General features: G+C 37.0%; 2 protein-coding genes across 2 annotated transcripts in view; both read right to left on the reverse strand.

Moving 5' to 3' along the window:
• The window catches only part of LOC119838182 (P protein-like), a 27,556-nt gene extending 6,387 nt beyond the window's left edge, over positions 1–21,169 (reverse strand). The window contains exons 1-6 of the mRNA XM_038364023.1: positions 20,936–21,169; positions 20,128–20,331; positions 19,451–19,566; positions 18,179–18,317; positions 17,219–17,354; positions 16,586–16,788 (exon numbers count right to left, since the gene is read on the reverse strand). Of these exons, the coding sequence (XP_038219951.1) occupies positions 16,586–16,788; positions 17,219–17,354; positions 18,179–18,317; positions 19,451–19,566; positions 20,128–20,331; positions 20,936–21,028 (891 nt within the window). The 5' untranslated portion in view covers positions 21,029–21,169. The remainder of the gene's footprint in view (positions 1–16,585; positions 16,789–17,218; positions 17,355–18,178; positions 18,318–19,450; positions 19,567–20,127; positions 20,332–20,935) is intronic.
• LOC119838183 (P protein-like) lies at positions 2,552–13,697 on the reverse strand. Its single transcript, XM_038364024.1, has 9 exons — positions 13,618–13,697; positions 9,419–9,602; positions 7,366–7,495; positions 6,442–6,481; positions 5,978–6,113; positions 5,314–5,459; positions 4,546–4,785; positions 3,537–3,740; positions 2,552–2,723 (listed from the first exon to the last, which is right to left on the reverse strand). The coding sequence occupies exons 2-9, from the start codon at positions 9,591–9,593 to the stop codon at positions 2,604–2,606; spliced, it is 1,191 nt and encodes a 396-aa protein (XP_038219952.1). The 5' UTR covers positions 9,594–9,602; positions 13,618–13,697; the 3' UTR covers positions 2,552–2,603.
• Positions 21,170–21,691: the final 522 nt, after the last annotated feature.

Here is a 21,691-nt window from a genome sequence, read left to right on the forward strand (position 1 = left end):
TCCATTACTCAGATGCGGCAGGGAATCTGCCGCCCTCCGCCATATTGAAATTTGATGACGCAATTCTGAAAATATGTTATTTTAACTTATATTGAAGAAAGAAGGTAAATAATGAGAAGAACGAAAAGAAATAAATGAAATCCTACTACTAATATTATAAATGCGAAAGTTTGTAAGGATGTGTGTGTGTTTGTTGCTCTTTCACGGAAAAACTATTAAACCAATTGCAATGAAATTTGGTACGTAGATAGCTGGACAACTGGCATAACATATAGGCAACTTTTTATCCCGATATTCCTACGGGATACAGACTTACGCGGGTGAAACCGCAGGGTGCAGTTAGTACAATTATAAAGCAATGCGACCCATTGTTTACGTATGGTCTTCGTTTGTTTTTAAGACAATTAAACCCTCACAGGAGGCCTGTGTCCCAGCAGTGGGAACATATATGGGCTGATGATGATGATGGTGATGATGAACTCCTCAAATGAGGAAACTTACCCTGAATCTCTCTAGGAACTTTCATTCGTAATTTATTTACATCTCTATACATAATCCTTATATGCAAAGACGTCTGTATAACAATAAATATTATCCCGAACGCCATGTGCGCGGTGAAATTTACAAAATTTATGCCCTGTAAGATATTTTGATTTATTTGCAGAGAGAGAAATAATTTTATTAGGTGTTAATTCTTAATAAGATCCTACTAATGTGTTTAATGCGAAAGTTTGTGAGGATTGATGTATGTTTGTTACCCTTTCATGCAAAAAGTACAGAACCGATTGCAATGAAATTTGGTACGTAGATAGCTACTGGAATAGCAAATAGACAATTTTATCCCGATATTCCTACGGTATACAGACTTACGCATGTGAATCCGCGTGGCGCAGCTGGTACATAAGTTTAGAGTTCGGAGAAGAAAAATGTTTCATTCAAAGAACAAAACCCATTGAAACCTCACTCACGTTCGACTGGTCTCTGGGCAGACTCATTTAATAATATGTTATGATTTGATTTTGTCCGGTTTACGCTGTTTCGGTCATGTCTATGTCAATGATATGGTTCGGTATGGTAAGGTCCGGTATGGTGTCGCATGGTTTGCTATTTTAAAGTCCGGTATAGTATAGTCCGAAGTATAGTCCGGAAGCAGTGGTGGCTCAGTGGTGAGGACCTCGGACTTCAAAATCGATAAGTCGGGGTTCGAGACCGGGCGAGCGCGCAGGAAGTAAATTGATTTTTCAATTTATCTGCGCATGTAGATAACATCACCACTGCTTCAACGGTGAAGGAAAACATCGTGAGGAAACCGGCATGTCCAAGAATTAAAAGTTCGACGGCATATGACATCTGCCAACCCGCACTTGGCCAGCGTGGTGGATTATGGCCTGAACCCTCATAGGAGGCCTGAGTCCCAGCAGTGGGAACATATATGGGCTGATGATGATGATGATGATGATGATGATGATGATGATGATGATAGTATAGTCCGATATGGTATAGCCTGGTGTTGTGATCTGGTATTGTTTGGTCTAGTATTCAATAAATCTATCTAAATCTATCGTAAATTTGTATTAGTGATTTGATTTCAACACTCACAGAGTTGATAACAGCTTGATTAGAGGCCACAATGACATTGGGAGGGTCCCCCACGGGGGTGGCGGTACCACCGATGTTGCTGTATATGGCCATAAACATTAGTATAGGCACTGGGTCTAGATCCATCACTTCGCATAACCTGGGAAAGATAAATTTTTGGTTATAGGTAAATTGGGGAAAAGTGTCTGGCTTTTGATCTGTGATACTTTAAACTTTCTAAAAAATTGGACAAGAAAATAATTTTTATTAGAATAGAACTCTATTTTGATCGAAATAGGAAAGAAAACTCGAGAAATGTTTGAAGAGTTTTATTGCCATCTTGCACGATGTTTGCTTATTTAATAATTTTAAGTATATTCGAAATTTATTTAAAACTAGCTGCGCCCCGCTATTTCAACCGCGTCAGTCCGTGTCCCGTAGGAATATCGGGATAAAAAGTTGCCTATATGTTATTCCAGTTGTCCAGCTGTCTATGGACCAAATTTCATTGCAATCGGTTCAGTAGTTTTTGCGTGAAAGAGCATCAAACACACACACATCCTTACAAACTTTCGCATTTATAATATTAGTAGCTTAGGATTATTCCTGATTATTTCTTGTGGCTAAATTATATAAGGAGGCCCGTTTCCTTTTCCTCATCCTGCCCAGTTCATTCTAACTTTCCAGTCGTCCACCCTTTCCTTATCCCTTATCTCTTGAAAGCGGACAACGCATTTGCGGACGCACTACCTCTGTTCACGGGCGGTGGTGATCGCTTACCATCAGGCGAACCACCAGCTCCGTTGCCCGCTATTACATTAAAAAAAAATTAAAATGAAAGAAAGAAAGAAAGAAAGAAAATACATTTAATAACAAATACAACAAAAAAAGCTAACAACTAATACATTTTGAGAACAATAAAAAATAAAAATAAAAATTACATTGGATATATTCTAATATTTGGATAGTATTTGTGATAAGGTGGACTTCTCAGCATTTGCCTCTCCGTAAATAAAATATAACATTTACCTTATAGTAACTGGCGACATTAATAGCACGGTGGTAACATTATCCAAAAACGTTGACATTACTGCAGTTATAATACATAATAAATAGATAAGTGGCCACAATTTCCCTTTTGTTATCTGAAAGGATAACATTAAGAAACATTTAATTATCGACTCACTTGTGAATTCGTCTGTTTGTCTGTTTGTAAGCTATCTCCTTCTAAGCCACGTAATCAATTTTTAAATGATTACCGATAACGTAACTAGTTCCTTAAAACATTACATAAAACAATAAAAATATATATTTTATAGAATATTCCTTTGACGCGATATGTGTCAGCTCGCACCGGGGAAGTACCACACCTCCACAGAAGACTGGCGTGAAATAGTAGCATGTTGCTGTGTTTCGTACGGCTATGCCCTTCCCTGTCTATCCCTTCTTTTTCTAGAAGTCAATCCTTTCCTTATCCCTTTCCACGTAAAAGGGGTAGGGCATTCGCAGATGTTCCACCTCTTCCAGTTCACAGGTGATGGTAATCTCTTACCATGTGTTTGTATGTGGAAGTCGAGCACGCTTCGGCACGAATTGGGCCAGCTCGCACCGGGGAAGTACCACACCCCCACAGAAGACCGGCGTGAAATAGCATTCTGCTGTGTTTCGTTCGGTGAGTGGGGGAGCCGGAGGCCCATATCCTTTTCCTTACCCTTCCCAGTCCTTTCCTTTATTCCTATCGCAAATCCTTTCTTAATCCCTTCCCAAAAAGTCGGCAATCCATTTGTCGAGGCGTAAGGTCTGCAATGGACCTTATGCCTTTCCAAATGTTCATGGGCGGTGTTAGCGCTTTTACCATCAGGCGACCCGCCAGCTCCATTGCCGATTGTAACATAAAAAAAAAAAACCATCAGGCGACGCATCAGCCCAGTTGCCCACTTATGGCATAAAAAACTAACCTCAAAAGCGAAAACAGCCAAGTAGTCAAAAACCCCAGTTTCCGCCATAATAGCCACTAGTATCATCATACTGAACAGTAGGAGAAGTGTCTCCACGTCAAGCCACGATATTATATCTGGCAATGTGGGTCTTTCCCCCACTAGGGATAACGCCGCGAGCGATGTAGTTGATATTAGCAGAGCTGCCATCGTTCTGTTAATTATCTAGAAGAAAAAAAATATACTTTTTAAATCTCGCTTTTTTTTGGAGATTTTCTGTACATATCCGTCAGGGCATCTATTCCCCTAAATGATAAGAGTAGAATATAAAATTATGACAATTTAATGTACCTATTTACCAGTTTCACCAATTTCTCTCTTTCATGTCATAACTTTTTACTTTTTTTTTACTGTGTGATAGGGAAGCGCTTGACTACTCGCCTACTGGTAAGCGTAGATGTAGTCTAAGATGGAGCGCGCTTCCCTAGAAGGTACCTGTTCACTCCTGGAAGGTACCTGTACTTTTAAAGATTCATCTACACTGGGTGGCGCCCCCCATGTGGTCCGGTTTAAATCTTGTATATAAAATTCTCGTGTCACAATGTTAGTCTCTATACTCCTCCGAAACGGCTTGACCGATTCCTCTGAAATTTGGTAAGCATATTGGGTAGATCTGAGAATCGGCTAACATCTATTTTTCATACCACTAAACGATAAGAGTAAGGCAGAACAGCGTTTGCCGGGTGCAGCTAGTTAGTATATAGATCTAATCGTTTGAAGCCGGTTTAGTTAAACATATTTCACAAAAACAAAGCCAAATATATTGTTAAAAAAATATCATCAACTAAGTGTGCAGTTTCAAAAATTCCTAAAAGTTACACTTGTAATTCAAGCATGGCTGAACGAATTTTAATAACATTCAATTTGTTAGATTTGTCTCTTCACGGATTAGGAAATCTGTTCTGTAAACTCATGCTGCTTTCGTTTATCACGAATCACGTTATTATTTTAATTAATAAAATAAACTTACCTCAAAAATTATAAGCACATACAATCCACACAGCAACAGAAGCGCATACACCACGCCAGTGCTGACATCTAGCGGGCGTAAAGTGAAACTCATTGTGAAGGCTACGACGCTAGATGTCGTTGTATTCAAACGTAAGTAAGAAGTCGGTATTGTAGTATTTACACGAAATATATGCATTCTTGTTTCTCTATTGTAATTCGATTTATCGTGATGTAGTATTATTTTCCATTGTGGTGTGATCTGAAATGGTATTTATTGTGAAATAACCAATGCTAATATATGTTTATCTCTTCTTCACGCCTAAACAACTGCACTGATATGAATGAAAATTGGTACAGACTAAGTTTGAGACCTGAGAAACGATATAGGATAGTTTTTATCCTGGATATCCGAAGGAAAAGGGAACTATGCGAGTAGAACTCCGGGACTGTTAATCATTTCCTTTGAAGAGACAGGCCAAGCCACGGTCGGTGAGCTAGTAGCTAATATATGGAGACAAAATAATCAGAAAAGAGATTTTCAAAGAATTTCATACCTTGTAATAAAAATAATCATCACTTATCTGTACTAATATTATAAAGTATATGGATTCGTAAGTTTGTCACCTTGTAAGAGGTAATCTCTGGACCTACTGAACAGATATACAATAGAAGCCTATTTGTGGCTATATTTTATTTTGTTTTTATCTCGGAACCAGAACGAGCAGCTAATAACGTTAAAGACGCACAAACGAAGCGAAGCGATAGCGATAATTTAAAAATTCCTTACTTCATGCTCATTTTCAAGCCAAGCTATTAATTTATCAGCCTTATCATAGACAGTAGAATTCATTTTTATTTCCGCTTGCTCCGATGTAAACGGACCTGTCAATTTAATTAATACGGCATCTGTGTCTGTCATGTTGATTGTATAATCTGTAACGAAATATAATATAAGAGCGTTTAAAAATAAACAATGTCAAAATCGGAACATTCTTTACTACTCAATAATGTAGAGGTCAGGCGTTGTCACTAAGTCGTGGAGTAAAAGATGCGGACTCGAATCCCGCCTCATGATCCATTTTTCATCACATTGATATATCGTTTTAATGGTCTTAAGCTAAAAATTTAAATTCAATAATAGATTCGTATTGGGTGTGCCAGCCAAGCACACTTCGGTACGAATAGTACCAGTTCGCGTCGGGGAATCGACGTCAAATAGTCGTACGCCACTGTCTTTCGACTGGGGGAGCCGGTGACTCGTATCCTTTCCTAACCCTTTCCAGTCCTTTTCTGTATTCCTTCCATCAATCCTTTCCTATCCCTTATCCAGTACAGTCGGCAATCCATTTGCACGGGCATATGCCTCTGTTCATGGGCAGTGCCTCTTACCATCAGGCGAACCACCAGCTCCAGGGCTTACTGTCACATTAAAATATAAATATATGGCTTACTATTAATTTCGCCAGGTATAACGGCGGTTGTTAGGAATTTCTCGTGCTTTTCATCGTGCGTTAAAAACACAGCGGTGAAGAAAACCCAACAGCCGAGCAGTAAGGACATTTTTATATAGTGTTTCCTCCTGTTTTTCTGAAAATATTTGTAAGGAAACGTCAGCAATCATAAGAAGGATAATAAAATGAATTCATGAAATTATCATATTGCCTTCGATCGTTGATAAGTGTACAAAGTTTGAATGAAATCTGTCCGTTTAAAGTGGGTCAAAATAGATGTGAAGCAGCTGGTTATAAGCGCTTTAAAAAGTGAAGAAAAAATATTCCTTCGTGGATCATATTTAGAAAGAAGAAAGAAAGAAAAACATTTATTTTGATACAGACATACACACGCAAGTTGTTAATAATATAAAATAATTATATATAGCTAATGAAGTAATAAATACAAATAAGAAGCATAGTACCTGTGCTTGCTTCCTTCTGTCTTCTGGAGATATATGGACACTGAAATAAAAGAATTCTGAAATGAAATCGAGCTGATTGTTCACTAAGCAATTACCACCGCCCATTTGCCGATTTAGAGATTTTGTAAATGCGTCCCGCTTTTAAGGGATAAGGAAAGGATTGATATTGATAAATCTTCGTCTTTCATACGATAAAAAATTAAAGACCTTCGGCTTCATAACTTTGAGCAAACGGTACCAATTATGTGATTTTACATTTCTCATAAAATTAATTCACAATAAAATTGATTGTTCACAACTTCTGACCAAATTAAATTTTAATGTTCCTCGTAGGTATCCGCGTAACTCTATTAAACTTTTCTCCCCCCCGATCTGTAGAACTGTTCTTGGCCAAAATTCCTTTTTTCGTCGAATTTGTCGGCTTCTAAATCAATATAGTTCCGAAATCGACATTTTCAGTACAAATTCATGCCCAAAACTCCGCCGTGCATTTCTAAAAATATTATACCACTGATGTGTATTATGCAACAATGCAATGTTTTCTTCATACTTTCGTTTTTAAGATGTTTTAGTTGTTTAATTAATATGCATGTTGTGTTTACCTTTTAAAGGTGTGCATTTAGCTCTTAATTTTTTTATATTTACTTGATATGATTTCTTTAATGTAATACCTGTTGGTGAAACTAAAATAAATAAAATAAAAAAAAATAAAATAAAAATAAAGAAATGTATTGGGAAAAGCGAGGAGAAAGGTACAGGCCCCTAGCTTCCCCACTTCCCCACAGCCTTTCCTTATACTAACTTAAAACCTAAAGGAAAACAAAATCTCCCAAAGAAGTAGTTACGTAACTACGCCCAGACATTCAAACGACCAACCAAGAAAAAGAAAATAGGAGAAGAAAAGACAAGACATTAAACTCTTACTCGTTCTCATGGTCTTCGTGGTGGAACTCTTCCTGTGCGGGCTCTTTGCTAACGTCCAATATGGGATCGGAGTTGGTAGTGAATTTAGCGGTTTTCTCGATTTCTTGATTTTTTAATATATCACCATTACCTGGAATTGGTTTATTGATAGTTTGTTAGTTTTGTGTTTATACGCTAACAAGCTGTTGCCCGCAGCTTCGCCCGCGCGGTCCTAATAAATTTTCATGGTACAAACTACCCTATTTTATGCTCTTGGGGTAGAATTTATCAAAATCCTTTCTTAGCGGATGCCTCTGTCAATACAACTATCTGCATGCCAGAGTTCAGTCCGATCGGTCCAGTGGTTTGGTCTGTGCGTTGATAGATCACTATGTCAGTCAGTCAGTCAGCCACCTTTGAGTTTGATATATATAGATATTTGTTAAAACAACATTTAAACCATCAATCTTAATAATCTAAATACATAAAAATTAATCGCCATATGTATTGTTACTTGGCCGATTTTGATAAAATTTGCACTCCGTGTGTAGTTTGAACCAACTTAAAAGATAGGATAGTTTCTATAATTCCAGAAGCATATATGACTACCCGAGCGAAGCCGGGGCGTGCAGCTAGTAAATAGTAAGTAGTAATATTTTTTCAATGACATTATCTACAAAGAAAGCGAAAGAGATGGCGCTAGACGGTCCATATAGCTGTTTTTTTCACACAATGAAATCAGTACTGCTTTAAGACGTCATGGCAATTACCCAAGTTTGTTGGGTCGGCAAGTAATTATAAATATTAACACTACAGAAATAGTCAACGGATTTGACGAACATACGCAAAATTATTATATTTATATACATAATTGAAATAGCTCCATATTTGAAGGTGTCAATGAAGTTGGTATAGGCGTAATGTTTAGTTATGTGGATTCGTATATTCTGCAACTAGCTCACCGCCCTCGGCTTTGCTTGCGGGGACAACACCAATTTCGAACAGGCACTATGACATTGTATTTTTTTTTTAATTTTACAGTTGGCAATGGAGCTGGAGGGTCGCCTGGTGGTAAGCGCTACCACCGCACGGCGTAAGGTTGATTGCAGACCTTAGATATCTTCAATAGGTAGACTGCAAATTGGAAAGGGATTAGGAAAGGATTGAAGAGAGGAATAAAGGAAAGGACTGGGAAGGGTAAGGAAGAGGATATGGACCTCCGGCTCCCCCACTCACCGAACGAAACACAGCAGTATGCTACTTCACGCCGGTCTACTGTGGGGGTGTGTTACTTCCTCGGTGCGAGCTGGCCCAATTCGTGCCGAAGCGTGCTCGACTACTACATAGATTGTTTATAACCATATCTAGTTAAGTATTTACTTTAACGAAAAACCTATTTATAATTTATTTTATTTTAAATACCGATCCAATACAACCTCATGTTATAATACTCCGGCTGTCTCGTCCGGGCTCCGCCGGATATCGAGGTACCTGTTTTATCCCAAGTATTTAACCGGGATAAAAAGTATCCTATCACCTAAGTCAGCTCACACCTTGTCTGTATACAAAATTTCATCAAAATCCGTTAAGTAGTGTTTGTGCAGCGTGATTGACAGACAAACCTTCAAACAAATAAACTTTCACATTTATAATATTAGTGTTAAGTTGCGATATACCCGAATTCATTTATTTGTCCCCAGGTTACATACAATCACACCAAAAATAGTGATTCTAAATAAAAAATAGCTTATAAATTGAATCTTATTTTGGTAAGTTAATGAATAAATCTTTTTTTTTTAATACATATCCTATTTATTCTATCCTATCCTACTTAATATTATAAATGCGAAAGTTTGTAAGGATGTGTTTGTATTTGTCGCTATTTCAAGCAAAAACCACTGAACCGATTGCAATGAAATTTGGTACGTAGATAGCTGGACAATTGGAATAACATATAGGCTTTTTATCCCGATATTCCAACGGGATACGGACTCACGCGGGTGAAACCGGGGCCGCAGCTAGTATTGCATACGTCATACCCAAAATTTCACCATTGCAATTTACATCTACCTACCGAGTTCCTCATACTTCTGTCTGATCTGTTCTAGAGACGGATCCTTCTTAATTTCTTCGGGCAATCCATTCCACACTTGTAGCGTGTCTTGCGTCAGCTCACCGCATGATACCAATGAGTATGTACTTTTGTCAATCTCACGGGGTTTTCTGAAACGCCGCCATAGCTCTTCCATCGGTATAATCTTAAATAGAACATATTATGATTCAATTTATGAGTGGTTGCTCTGGCATCGCTTGAACCAAGATAAAAACGCGGTAAATATATAGCTTTGAAACGGCAAAAGAATGTTTAAAATTAAAACAGCAGTTTTTAAGTTCATTCAAACTCAAACATAGCATAGTTTTATCATTTACCATCGGTTCGGAAAGCAGTTTTTACAAGAAGAGCCGGCAAGAAACTCTGTAGTTGCTCTTTTAAAATAACATCAATTTTACATTGCAATTTTAAATAATATGTAACATGCACATAACAATGATGAAAGAAATGTCCTGTGATTCTTAAGCGATAATATTATGGATTGTCATCTTCCATGTTATATTCATTATTGTTATAGTAGGCTCTCTGAACTGTATTTTTAATATAGTTTGTGAATTCGTTACATACAATATACATATCTTAATAATATATGTGTGGATGTGGATTATACGTCAATGCTCCTCTGGAAGGTAACATGGTGAGGTGAGGTGGACGATATATGTCATCTGCCCACACTTGGCTAGAGTGGTGCAGGCCTAGACACTTCGCACAAAGTAAACAATCTTCGATCATCAACTCAAATCAGAGACAGAGGTACCACTTCAGTACTATATAGTAATAAAACGGACATGAGCTCATAACTATTATATTTAAAAAACAGATCACCGACGTCCCTGACTCAAATAAATTATCCAATCACAAAAAAATTATATTTGTATGCCAATTTGTAGCTAATGTGTGATCAACTTCCATCTTTTTGTACACATTAAGAACAAATAGAAATTATTATAGATTATTATAATCGGTTGAGAGACTAGGAAGCTTTCGAGTAACATACAATAAATATACAGTCGTTAAAACTATCATGTTCATAGTGTGACCTAGGTTTACAGGTGGTGTCTATTACCTAGATCGAGTATATACAACAAACACATGTTATTACTTGCAGACATTTCTTTTATTTATCATGGTTGTGGTCACGATTATGCATGAAGGTGATGATGATGATGATGATGATGGTGGTGAAGATGGAGTCGATACCTACTAGTGTTCTAGTTCTAGTATGAATACTGCGTAGACTAATTGAATGATAGTATTTTGAAATTACTATGACTACATAGTATAAAAAAGTCGTTTTCTCTGTCTATACATGCTTAAATCTTTAAAACTACGCAACGGATTTTGATTGGGATTTTTTTTTAATAGATACAGTGATGCAAAAGGGTTTACATGTATGTACATCTATTAAATTACTAAGAATTTAACGTGCGAAGCCGCGGGCAAAAGCTAGTTTTTAATATAAATCTGAACCGCCTTCAAATTGTCATTACTAGACCAAATTTTAACTCAACCACACAGGAACCAGTTTTCATAAAAACAAAAGGATAATCAAAATCGGTTTAACCAAGTCGAAAATTCTGCGGAGACCCAAAAAAGTAGTCTAATTGCGAACATTCTCTTTTTTTTCTTGCAATCGGTTAAAAGTTGAAAAGCCCGCTCTAATGATAGAATCAGGAAAATTATCTCACTCATGTACATGGTATATACGTAAGAAAATTATGTAATCCCGGCGATTTTAATCAGGATAATTAGATAAACCCAGGAAATTATTGTATTGTCACTGATCCTTGATAAGTGTAAAATAAATCTGTCCATTTAAAGTGGCTCAAAATCGAGTCTAAAGGAGTCGACATACGAACATACAACAGAAACTAAGAAGCTAAAGTTAAAGCGCGTTAATACTTCCTCACAACTCGATGTGGTCACAATAAAACATCCACATAACGACATTCGTGTAATGGCTCCAATGAAAACCCTCACACAAACGCATTATCTTAAATATCTTATTACTTTTATGTCATAAAGATTTGACTGCCTTATCAAAATGCTGTATTTTATCTTAGCTCTAAATGTGGATATATTTTAAAGAACCTATTTGCTGTGCTAAGAGAAAATGTACATTATTACGATGGGGATAGATCCTCAACTAGCTCTCTAGTTAGCTTCATCTAGTTGTCTAGTCGACTTCCAGAAAAGAACGGGGTTAAACTGTCCTGAATTTTTTTATTCAATTGTGATATCATCATCATCATCATCATCAGCCCATACATGTTTCCACTGCTGGGACACAGGCCTCCTATGAGGGTTCAGGCCATAATCCACCACGCTGGCCAAGTGCGGGTTGGCAGATGTCGCATGTCGTCAAACTTTTTGATTCTTGGACATGCCGGTTTCCTTCACCGTTTTAAGCAGTGGTGCACATTTGCAGATAAATTGAAAAATCAATTTATTTCCTGCACGGTTACCGGTCTCGAACCCCGACTTATCGATTTTAAAGTCCGAGGTTCTCACCACTGAGCCACCATTGCAATTGTGATATATATAAAAATATTATTCTCGAAACAAAATAGACTGCTGTCTTTTGAGTTTTATTGTAATGATGTTTTTACGATCTTTCATTTGATATCCATATTGCTGGAATAAGAAAAGAAGCAACCACATTCTCCCGCCTTTTTAAATTGCGGGCGCCATTTTGTATTTTGTATTTATTTACATAGTCCATGCAATGACACCTCATATGTCAAAATCTGTCAAACGGTTTGACAGGAAAACGTTACCGTACTTCTGTCGCAGTCGGGTAATAAATAAGACAAATGTTTAGTGTTTAATATATCTAGCACCTTGAAGGCTAGGCATTGTTGGCTCATATCATGACCATGGTCACGGTGCGTAACTTTATAAAATACTTAATTGCATGAAGTTTATTTGAAATTTATGGTAATTTTCAACCGACTTTTACAGAAGGGGGTTATCATATGGACTGAATTTTTTTGGACGGTTGGCACGGTCATAAATTGGATGGGTGACCTTATTTTTGTAGCTCTTCAGCTTATTTACATTGCGAGTCCGACACGCACTTGACGTATTTAAACATCTTCTCGAAAATTGTAGACGAATAATTATTTTTCACAAAAATTGATACAGACATCCCTGAGGGTGGAAGGTTCACTCGAGAGACAACAATTGCCTATCAAACGCGAAAAGGATCACGCCAATCGGTTGAGCAACCGAGGAGTTATAGGGTAACCTATCCAAAAAATGCAGTCGAATTAAGAACCTCCTTCGTTCGTAAGAACGTTATTTAAAACGGCATTTTAATTCATAAAGTCTCAGTTATTAATAAACCGTAATAAAATGAATTTATTACTCCTATTCTCCAATCAAAATAATAATTACGATTAAACGCCAGTAATTATAATGAATCAATCAATACAATTCATTCTTGTAAATAACACATATATTTATTAACTAGCGATCCGCCCTGGCTTCGCCCGTGGTACATACTACATAATATTGTCTGTAGAGCTCAGGGACCACGGACAAATTTCAGTGTACCTACATATCCAAAGTATTTCAAAAATCAGTTCAGTAGTTTCTGAGATTAGATTGCATTCAAACATACGATCTCTCTAGTTTTATATCATTTGTATGTATAGAAATTAAAAACTTTTTAACGGATTTTAAACGCGATTTATTCATTAGACTGAGACCTCAGTCTCCCCGTGACCACGCTCGCTGTAAAGTGTTCGTAACGTCGGGTTAATAATATAATGAATAAATCGCGTTTGAATCCGTTAAAAAATTTTTAATTTCTAAATGTATAATACTCGCGTAAAATCAAACACAAGAAAATACTATATAGTATAGTTAGTATAGTATTATATTATCTGTGGTGTAGAGAATAGACTATATAGTTTTATGATTCTACCGATTCAGCAAAAAATAGATGACAGGCATAGTCTGGTGGAATTTCTAGTTTTTAAACATAATGCTAAAATGCTAATGAAACAACCTCGATGTGCGAAAATCTATTAATAAACGCATAACATACAAACAAAGTCATTATAAATATATTGTAATTACAATTTAAATTCAATAAATTGTCACAGTCACAGTCATCACTATATATATAAATAATTGATAAAAATTTTATTATTTACCTGTCAAACGATGAAATACAATTATATTTAAATGCGCCTACGCATCTCACAACGCTTGATAAGCGACTGCGCGAATAAACAGACTATTAAATATATCAAAAGCAAATGCAATGCCAAATGTCAAATATGACAGATGTCGCCACAGGTAAAATATAAAACCAACATTAAAGTTTAATCTGTGGCTTCATTGCTTAAAATTTGATTGTATAAGACGTCAATATGATATTGCGAATTTACACAATATATACAAATATGTATTATTTAAATGCATATATATTAATGAGTGACATATCTTAATGTTCACACTATTAGTACAGAAATGTACGTGGAGAGAAAAACTCCATAAGAACCTTCCTTGTTCCTTAACAAAAACATTAAAAATATTGCCAAATTGGTTTAGCCGTTCTCGAGTTTTACAATTACCAACACATTTAACTATTAATGTTTTAAATAAAAATTAGTGCGGGAGTCGAGCACGCTTCGGCACGATTGTGCCAGCTCGCACCGGATACTACACCCCCATATAAGATCGGCAAACAATATCACAGAACTAGCAAGCTACTGTGTTTTGTTCGGTGGGTCGGGGAGCTGGAGGCCCATATTCATTTCCTCACCTTTCCCGTTCCTTAACTCCCGTCGTCAATCCTGTCCATATCCTTTACCTCAATAAAAGCGGATAACGTATTTGCAGCAGCCCTACCTCTGGTAGGTGATGATCCCTTACCACCAGGCGAACCTCCAGCTCAGTTGGTATAAAAAAGAAAAAAATCATAGATGGCTTTCTTATTATTCTAGAGTAGCTTTTGCCCGCGGCTTCGCACGCCTTAATTGAGAGTAGTTTAATAGATGTTATTATACATATAAACCTTCCTCTTGAATCACTCTATCTATTAAAAAAAACCCACAAAATCCGTTAGGTAGTTTAAAGACTTAAGCATACTTAGGGACATAAGGATGTGTAGTATTATTAAATTTTGTCAATTGCCAACCTTAGGAAAGGTATTAAATAAAAGAAAATATAGTTGATATAATTTATTTCTTAATATACACATGTTTTGATTAAATACCATCTTATTCTAATAGACAAATAAGTATACTATGCGATTCAACTGAGAATAGGATCGATTATACGCCATTTTGTGATGTCATAAGTATTTATTTGTACGAATTAATAATCTCAGTTAAGACGTGCCGTATGTTTCAATGTTATGAAAGATTTGGAAAAATAACATAAGCCGTTTTTTAAATTTTCAAGTTAACCATATTAATTCTCAAATGACGTTTATTATTTAATAGTGGGCAACGGAGCTGGTGGTACGCCTGATGGTAAGCGATCACCAACGCCCATGAGCATTTGTAGGGCCACTGCAAATGCGCTGCCCGCTTTTAAGGGATAACGGATAAGGTAAGGATTGACGATGATAATGAAGAAGTGGACTTGGAAGGGGCCACCTCCCCCCCGAGGGGGCTGGAAGGGGACCTACCCAAGGGGTCTGGAAGGGGACCTACCCAAGGGGCTGGAAGGGGACCTACCCAAGGGGGCTGGAAGGGGACCTACCCAAGGGGGCTGGAAGGGGACCTACACAAGAGGGCTGAAAGGGGAACCCTGGGCTTGACACACAATTAACACATAAATCACTGACGTTTCTATTCTCAGTTGAACTCGCCTATTACAATGACAGTGTCTCACACACATACACGCATACACACATACACAACTATAACCAATTATATTATTATATGAAATTATTAACAGTGACAATATTAAAACTTGATTCCTAAGACGGTGACAAAGGGCTCTTATAAGATTGAATTTGATATGGCGGCCAACCGCATTACGGACTCGCCAACTGCGCGAGTGATATTGAGTAAATAAAAAAGCAACCATGTAGGTACCTATCCTATGCTAAAAATTATTAATAGAAAGCTGAAGACTGAAGAATTTGTTTGAACGCGCTAATCTCTGGAACTAATGGTCCGATTTGAAAAATTCTTTAATTGTTAAATAGTCCATTTATGGAGAAAGGCTAAAGGTAAATAATATCACGTACGACGTGGGTAAAGCCGCACAACAAAGCTATGTTTTTACCGATCTCTCTAAAAGGAAGATTCTAAATTCAACTGTATTTTCTTCTCAATAACTTCTTGAGGTTTCAACCGATTGAATATTGAGTTTGATAGGAAATTATTGTCATTTGATCCCATTTTAGTATCTGAAGTGGTACCTTCCCCCAAGGACGTGGATGACTTTTATTTAGAAAATATTTAATTTAGTACAAAGCATAAAAACTGACCTAATAATAATTATAATGAAATTAATGTAAAGCTAAACTAAACGAATACTGATTCTAGAGTCGCAATTTATCATAATTATACACAAATTGGGATCTTACGCCTCGACAAATGGATTGCCGATTTTTTGGGACGGGATTAAGAAAGGATTGGCGATAGGAATAAAGGAAAGGACTGGGAAGGGTAAGGAAGAGGATATGGGCCTCCGGCTCCCCCACTCACCGAACGAAACACAGCAGAATACTATTTCACGCCGGTCTTCTGTGTGGGTACTTCCCCGGTGCGAGCTGGCCTAATTCATGCCGAAGCGTGCTCGACTACCACATACCAAAATCTATATCTCATGTGTTAATCCAGACTATAATCTGTACCAAAATTAAAAAAAAAGACTCAAAGCCTAAAAGCCTAGAGGTTAAAAACCTCAATTCGTATCAATTTTTTGGATAAACTGAATTGGTGATTGTTTTTTTAGTTGAAAGATGGTACCTCCCGTATGGTTAAATAAGACATTAAATTTTCATCTAGTTCTGACTATCTAAAATCTTATTTTTACGATTAAGTTTTACGATAATAATAATTTATTACACTTTAATTATTAACATAAATTTTTTGTTAAACACTTTCGGGACTCGTAAACACAAACATCGCGACATTTTATATTTTTTATTATTCATACCTTAGCTTTCAATTCCACCAGAGTGCTTTTAAAAGTATCTTTGGGACAGGCTCTCTTATTTCTCTCCTTCACCGTGGCGTGTAATTGCTTATTCAATTTCGTTATTTTCCTTTCCAAACGCTCTCTGACAATGTTAACTCCATTACTCAGATGCGGCAGGGAATCTGCCGCCCTCCGCCATATTGAAATTTGATGACGCAATTCTGAAAATATGTTCTTTTAACTTATATTGAAGAAAGAAGCAAAATAATGAGAAGAACGAAAAGAAATAAATGAAATCCTACTAATATTATAAATGCGAAAGTTTGTGAGGATGTGTGTGTGTTTGTTGCTCTTTCACGCAAAGACTACTGAACAGAATGCAATGAAATTTAGTACGTAGACAGCTGGACAACTGGAATAACATATAGGCAACTTTTTATCCCGATATTCCTACGGGATATGGACTTACGCGAGTGAAACCGCAGGGCGCAGCTAGTAGAATTATAAAAGCAATGCGACTGTTTACGTATGGTCTTCGTTTGTTTCTAAGACAATTAAACCCTCACAGGAGGCCTGTGTCCCAGCAGTGGGAACATATATGGGCTGATGATGATGATGGTGATGATGAACTCCTCAAATGAGGAAACTTACCCTGAATCTCTCTAGGCACTTTCATTCGTAATTTATTTACATCTCTGTACATAATCCTTATATGCAAAGACGTCTGTATAACAATAAATATTATCCCGAACGCCATGTGCGCGGTGAAATTTACAAAATTTATGCCCTGTAAGATATTTTGATTTATTTGCAGAAAGATAGGTGTTTTATCTTAATAATATACTCAATATAGTTGAACTAAAAATACGCTTTATAGAATAAAACTAACTTTTGCCCGCGGCTTTGTACGCGTTAATTCGGAGTAGTTTAATAGATGTTATTATACATATAAACCTACCTTTTGAAACACTCTATCTGTTAAAAAAAACCCATCAAAATCCGTTGCGTAGTTTTGAAGATTTAAGCTTAAATGGGGACATAGGGATAGAGAAAGCGACTTTGTTTTATACTATGTAGATTATCACACTTGCTTATAAAAGACAGCTGCAGTGCTGTATATACAGAGTATATCTGAGGATATTAATCCTGGCAGTACTAATCAGGATAATAAGATAAACTCATGAAATTATTGTATTGTCACCGATCCGCGATAAGTGTACAGAGTTTGAATGAAACGTCGGTTTAAAGTGGCTCAAAATCGAGTCTAAAGGAGTCGGTTAGAATTAAACATAGTGTTGTTTAATGTTTGTGTCTTTTATTTTTATTTTATTCTGTCCCATAAATTTAGTGTTAGGAAGAAGTATGTTTCATTCAAGAACAAAACCCATTGAAACCTCACTCACGTTGGACTGGTCTCTGGGCAGGACGCAGTTTTACGAAGGTTTACGCTGTTTTGGTCATGTCTATGTCAATGATATGGTCCGGAATGGTAAGGTCCGGTATGGTAGGGTCCGGTATGGTATAGCCTGGTGTTATGTGATCTGGTATTGTTTGGTCTAGTATACAATAAATACCGTTATTTAGTATAAGTTATTTGATTTCAACACTCACAGAGTTGATAACAGCTTGATTAGAGGCCACAATGACATTGGGAGGGTCCCCCACGGGGGTGGCGGTACCACCGATGTTGCTGTATATGGCCATAAACATTAGTATCGGCACTGGGTCTAGATCCATCACTTCGCATAACCTGGGAAAGATAAATTTTTGGTTATATTATATTTATATACATAATAGAATTCTCTATTGATCGAAATAGGAAAGAATGTGGTAGTCCAGCACATTTCGGCACGAATTGGGCCAGCTCGCACCGGGGAAGTACCACACCCCCACAGAAGAACGGCGTGAAATAGCATTCTGCTGTGTTTCGTTCGGTGAGTGGGGGAGCCGGAGGCCCATATCATTTTCCCAGTCCTTTCTTTCATTCCTCTCGCCAATCCTTTCTTAATCCCTTCCCAAAAAGTCGGCAATCCATTTGTAGAGGCGTAAGGTCTGTAACGGACCTTATGCCTCTACAAATGTTCATGGGCGGTGGTAGCGCTTTCCATCAGGCGACCCACCAGCTCCAATGCCGACTGTGACATAAAAAAAAAGGAAAAGTCGAGAAATGTTTCAGGAGTTTTATTCCCATCTTGCACGATGTTTGCTTATTTAATCATTTTAAGTATATTCGAAATTTATTTTAAACGAGCTGCGCCCCGCGGTTTCACCCGCCTAAGTCCGTATCCCGTAGGAATATCGGGATAAAAAGTTGCCTATATGTTATTCCAGTTGTCCAGCTGTCTACGGACCAAATTTCATTAAAATTGGTTCAGTAGTTTTTGCGTGAAAGAGCAACAAACACACACACATCCTTACAAACTTTTGCATTTATAATATTAGTAGGATAGGATTATTCCTGATTATTTTTTGTGGCTAAATTATATAAGGAGGCCCGTTTCCTTTTCCTCATCCTGCCCCGTTTATTCTAACTTTCCAGTCGTCCATCCTTTCCTTATCCCTTAACCCTTGAAAGCGGACAACGCATTCGCGGAAGCACTACCTCTGTTCACGGGCGGTGGTGATCGCTTACCATCAGGCCAACCACCAGCTCCGTTGCCCGCTATTACATTAAGAAAAAAAATTAAAATGAAAGAAGGAAAGAAAGAAAGAAAATACATTTAATCACAAATACAACAAAAAAAAGCTAACAACTAATACATTTTGAGAACAATAAAACAAAAAATAAAAATTACATTGGATATATTCTAATATTTGGATAGTATTTGTGATAAGGTGGACTTCTCAGCATTTGCCTCTACGTAAATAAAATATCACATTTACCTTATAGTAACTGGCGACATTAATAGCACGGTGGTAACATTATCCAAAAACGTTGACATTACTGCAGTTATAATGCATAATAAATAGATAAGTGGCCACAATTTCCCTTTTGTTATCTGAAAGGATAACATTAAGAAACATTTAATTATCAACTCACTTGTGAATTCGTCTGTTTGTCTGTTTGTAAGCTATCTCCTTCTAAGTCACGTAATCAATTTTCAAATGATTACCGATAACGTAACTAGTTCCTTAAAACATTACATAAAACAATAAAAATATATATTTTATAGAATATTCCTTTGACGCGATATGTGTCAGCTCGCGCCGGGGAAGTACCACACCCCCACAGAAGACCGGCGTGAAATAGCATTCTGCTGTGTTTCGTTCGGTGAGTGGGGGAGCCGGAGGCCCATATCCTTTTCCTTACCCTTCCCAGTCTTTTCCTTTATTCCTATCGCAAATCGTTTCTTTATCCCTTCCCAAAAAGTCGGCAATCCATTTGTCGAGGCGTAAGGTCTGCAATGGACCTTATGCCTTTCCAAATGTTCATGGGCGGTGTTAGCGCTTTTACCATCAGGCGTGCCACCAGCTCCATTGCCGACTGTAACATAAAAAAAAAAAAAAAAAAAACCATCAGGCGACGCATCAGTTGCCCACTAATGGCATAAAAAACTAACCTCAAAAGCGAAAACAGCCAAGTAGTCAAAAACCCCAGTTTCCGCCATTATAGCCACTAGTATCATCATACTGAACAATAAGAGAAGTGTCTCCACGTCAAGCCACGATATTATATCTGGCAATGTGGGTCTTTCCCCCACTAGGGATAACGCCGCGAGCGATGTAGTTGATATTAGCAGAGCTGCCATCGTTCTGTTAATTATCTAGAAAAAAAAATGCACTTTTTAAATCTCGCTTTTTTTTGGAAATTTTCTGTACATATCCGTCAGGGCATCTATTCCTCTAAATGACAAGAGTAGAATATAACATTATGACAATTTAATGTATTTACCAGTTTCACCAATTTATCTCTTTCATGACATACTGTGTGATAGGGAAGCGCTTGACTACCATCTCGCCTGCTGGTAAGCGTAGATGTAGTCTAAGATGGAGCGCGCTTCCCTAGAAGGTACCCGTTCACTCCTGGAAGGTACCTGTACTTTTGAAGATTCATCTACACTGGGTGGCGCCCCCATGTGCTCCGGTTTAAATTAGTATATAGATCTAATCGCTTGAAGCTGGTTTAGTTAAACATATTTCACAAACACAAAGCCAAATATATTGTTAAAAAAATATCATCAACTAAGTGTGCAGTTTCAAAAATTCCTAAAAGTTACTTGTATAATTCAAGAATGGCTGAACGAATTTTAATAACAATCAATTTGTTAGATTTGTCTCTTCACGGATTAGGAAATCTGTTTTGTAAACTCATGCAGCTTTCGTTTATCACGGATCACGTTATTATTTTAATTAATAAAATAAACTTACCTCAAAAATTATAAGCACATACAATCCACACAGCAACAGAAGCGCATACACCACGCCAGTGCTGACATCTAGCGGGCGTAAAGTGAAACTCATTGTGAAGGCTACGACGCTAGATGTCGTTGTATTCAAACGTAAGTAAGAAGTCGGTATTGTAGTATTTACACGAAATATATGCGTTCTTGTTTCTCTATTGTAATTCGATTTATCGTGATGTAGTATTATTTTCCATTGTGGTGTGATCTGAAATGGTATTTATTGTGAAATAACCAATGCTAATATATGTTTATCTCTTCTTCACGCCTAAATAACTGCACTGATATGAATGAAAATTGGTACGGACTAAGTTTGAGACCTGAGAAACGATATAGGATAGATTTTATACCGGAAATCAGATGGGAACTATGCGAGTAGAACGCCAGGACTATTTATCATTTCCTTTGAATATAGACAGGCCAAGCCACGGGCGGTAAGCTAGTAATATATGGAAACAAAATAATCAGAAAGAGATTTTCAAAGAATTTCATATTATTAGCACTTCTGATTTTTTTTTTTGCAATTAATATTTCTTGTAATAAAAATACTTAATCATTACTTATCTATACTAATATTATAATGAAAAAAGTTCATGGATTCGTATGTTTATCACCTTGTAAGGGGTAATCTCTGGACCTACTGAACAGATTTACAATAGAAGCCTATTTGTGGCTATTTTTTATTTTGTTTTTATCTCGGAACCAGAAAGAGCGGCTAATAACG

Source organism: Zerene cesonia, unplaced genomic scaffold, assembly GCF_012273895.1.
Source record: "Zerene cesonia ecotype Mississippi unplaced genomic scaffold, Zerene_cesonia_1.1 Zces_u001, whole genome shotgun sequence".
NCBI lineage: Eukaryota > Metazoa > Arthropoda > Insecta > Lepidoptera > Pieridae > Zerene > Zerene cesonia.

Coding starts and splice junctions, on each gene's coding strand:
- LOC119838183 (XM_038364024.1), bottom strand. CDS start 9,593: ATGGAAGAGCTATGGCGGCGTTTCAGAAAACCCCGTGAGATTGACAAA. Junction 4,786..5,313: donor GGCTTGAAAATGAGCATGAA/GTAAGGAATTTT, acceptor ATACCATTTCAG/ATCACACCACAATGGAAAAT. Junction 2,724..3,536: donor TGGCTGTTTTCGCTTTTGAG/GTTAGTTTTTTA, acceptor TTATCCTTTCAG/ATAACAAAAGGGAAATTGTG.